General features: G+C 39.9%; 1 protein-coding gene across 1 annotated transcript in view; it reads right to left on the bottom strand.

Moving 5' to 3' along the window:
* Nucleotides 1-572: 572 nt before the first annotated feature.
* gpr83 (G protein-coupled receptor 83) overlaps nt 573-3,359 on the bottom strand; it is an 8,480-nt gene continuing 5,693 nt past the window's right edge. Inside the window, exon 4 of the mRNA XM_016288364.1 lies at nt 573-1,200. Coding sequence (XP_016143850.1) covers nt 723-1,200 — 478 coding nt within the window. The 3' untranslated portion in view covers nt 573-722. The remainder of the gene's footprint in view (nt 1,201-3,359) is intronic.

The following is a 3,359-nucleotide window of genomic DNA, read 5'->3' as shown; positions in this document are numbered from 1 at the left end:
TGGAGCTGAGCTGAATGAGAGAGAGAGAGAGAGAGAGAGAGAGAGAGAGAGAGATGCAGAGTGTGTGCAGAGCAGGGGAACGCGAGGAACAGTATTAAGAACCGCTGCTTTAGAACATTGATTTTGAAACTTGTGATACCATTAGAATTGTTAGAAGACAGAATTTTTACGTGCACCTCTAGTTTTCTCTTCCTCTTCTCTAAAGCAGCACAGCATGGCCCCGCCCCCTTTGCTGCCTTTTCCCGAGGGCGGGGTTTATCTGGGTTTGTTACGTCACGAACCCGGGAAGTAACTCGTTGTAGTCCCTACCAGCCGTTTCTCTAGGCATTAAACTGCCAGAATTTTAAATGACGACATCTCTGTTTGCATTGAACTTTCAGCTTCGTAAATTTGCAGATATTGTTTATGCTCAAACAGCAACATTACACACTAACGTTAAAAAAGTGAAATCGCAATCAACCACCCCTTTAACATCTTATACCTTCTCTTTTTTTCATCTCTTTCATGGCAACACAGTGTTTTTTTTTTTCAAAGGACACGGGTTTAGGTGTCATTTTCACTTAGAAGGCGAGGACTAAATGTGAGCTGTGGGTGGGATAAAAATTAGAAATATCTAGGATTAGAGGGATGATCCGCTACAGTGCTTTCATATGCGAATATGCGTTTATAAAAACAATGGAATATTAAAATAAAATCAGAATGGCAAAATCTTGGGTGCTTCCTTAGGATTGCTGGATGGCATTGCCCTTGGCTATACGGCCAATTAGAGGCAGGGCTCTGAGTTCCGCACGGAAGCTGTGATTGAGCCAGCAGTATATAAAGGGGTTGTAGCAGGTAGAGCTCATGGCCAGCCAGTGAAAGGTGAAGTACAGGGCATTGTTAGCCTGGATCACTTTACTTGACAGCAGCACAACATAACAGTTTAGAGGAAACCAGCAGACTGCAAACACGGCCACCACTGCGATTAACATTTTCAAAGTCGTCTTCTTCCTTCTGCGATGAGCGGCTGACTGAGCCAGCGTGACATCACCAACAGCGTTCCGGAACCAAACCTTCTTGGCCACCACAAGGTACGATAAGGAGATAATGGCTAAAGGTAATACATAGAGCAGGACGAACGTGGCAAGATCCAGATACTTCCAAAAGAGATCGGAGGGATGAGGAAAACTGGGTAGACATACCATCCGTACTCTGTTATTGCTAAAAGAGACAAGAAGAGACATCTTTTAAAAATGAAAATTTGCTGAACATTTTCTCTCCCTCAGGATTTCCAAGATAATTTTGTTTCTCCATCTGACCAGATTTTAGGATTATATCGCTTGATTCTTACCAATGGATTCTCTGAATGAGAGTCCAAACAGCTGATAAAAACATCACAGTAATCCGTATGACTCCAGTCCTTCAATTAATGTCTTGTGAAGTAAAAGGCTGCATGTTTGTAAGACACAAATTTATCATTAAGGAGTTTTAACCTCTGGCCAAAATACCAGTTCATAATCTATAATACTTCCTCCAGTGAAAAAGTCCCTCCACTGTTGTCCTCTCACATCAAAATCCACCAACATACAGTATTTGTTTAGAACTGTTTTGGCCTGTGCATAATTGATGGACTGGAGTTGTTTGGATTACTTTATGGATTATTGTGATGTTTTTAATCAGCTTGGTCTCTCATTCTGCATTCACTGCAGAGGATCCATTGGTGAACAAGTGATATTATGCTAAATTTGCGATGAAGAAAAAAAAATTACATATTGGATGGCCTGAAGTTGAGTACATTTACAGCTAATTTTCATTTTAGGGTGGAAAAGCATGAGTTTTTTATTTTTTTAATTTAATTTTTAATTTAATTGCATTTTCAAGCTCACAACTAAAAGGTACAGTTGGAGTGACAGATTAAATACAATGGGAGGCTTCACTAGACACAAAACTTATCTCACTGAAGTGTTTACATATCTCGCTATTCAGGACTGACTGCAAGTACTTCCAATGATTGGAAGGTATCCTTGCTTGAATGCTGCTTTTTCAACATTTTAGAATTTAATTGAGTTTCTTGTGCCCCTGCACTGAGAACAAAATGTTCTCATGATGGCATTACAACAATCATTATTTACATCCATTTAAATTGTCACAATAATATTTAAATCATGACAACTCTCAGAAGATTTTAGCATAGTGATGGATATGACAATGTTAATGTTTTGGTCTTGGTGGAATAGATCGGCTACTCTGCTGCTGCTGAATTGCTGCTGCTGTTGGTAATTGCTGTAGTTGTAGATTATTGCTGCTGCTGCAAGCAAGTACAGGAGCTTGCTACTGCCAATGCATATGGTGATGCGGTGCTGTGAGTATTTAAGACATACTGCTGCTGCACAAATAGCATATAAAATAACCCGTAGCAGGTCTATACAGGTGGAGCTGGGGAAGGTGGAGGGTTTCAGAGAATCTATTCATAAAAACGGAATTTACTGTTGAAGGATCTCTGTCTTACAACGGACCCACTTACACTATTGAATCACACATGAAACAATCACATTCCATTGAGACAAACTGAGGAGCCCTATGCAGCCAGCTGCAGTCGTAAAACTCATGCAGGGTCAGTGAAGTGTTGAAGCCGTTCCTGTACAATCTAGCGTATCGTCTCAAGAGACTCAAATAAAAAAACAGTGCTTAAACCCTAACTCAAACTAGGATGCAAAACTATCTTTGTTTTACGGGCTTTCAAGGACCAGATGCGTGATACCCCTGACCATTTAACACATAAATAGCTAAATCCGATAAACAGAAAGTGACAGATTAAGAGCTCTCTGTCCAGGAGAAGAATGGCAGACTCCCAACTCGTGACATGGGCATGACCTCAGGACACCTCCCCTTTCCCCCCTGCATTCCAAAAAAAGGGACACGAACTTACACAGACAGTTCATAAGACAATCATTTGAAAGTATCGGAGCAATAGATTCACAAATATGTTGTATGTCTTATATATATATATATATATATATGCTTGATATGTTCATGTAATCGGTGCAACGATATGTTCATGTAATCGGTGCAACTTTAATCAGTGTTTATTACCCTTTTTAGGAAATGAGGTTATTAAAATGTGTGTAATATGTGAAGTTTAATCTTGACCGAATAGGCACGACAAATGCAGAATGATGAAATGAAGTAAACTTTATTTGTATGTACAATATTTGCATTTAAGAGACTTTATAGACGTATTAACAACTTTTAGAGGTGTCCTCATAATAAATGGGAGCCTCTTGTTAATGTATGCACGCTCCGCCTTGCAAGAAGCCGATTGGAAGATCGCGTCGTGGGACAGACTTATGCAGTGGATCAAAAACACAATGCAGAACAGA

This window comes from Sinocyclocheilus grahami, unplaced genomic scaffold (assembly GCF_001515645.1).
Source record: "Sinocyclocheilus grahami isolate Dianchi unplaced genomic scaffold, SAMN03320097.WGS_v1.1 scaffold230.1, whole genome shotgun sequence".
Lineage (NCBI taxonomy): Eukaryota > Metazoa > Chordata > Actinopteri > Cypriniformes > Cyprinidae > Sinocyclocheilus > Sinocyclocheilus grahami.
Note: the sequence above shows the minus strand (reverse complement) of the source record. Positions and strands in the feature narration are given on the sequence as shown.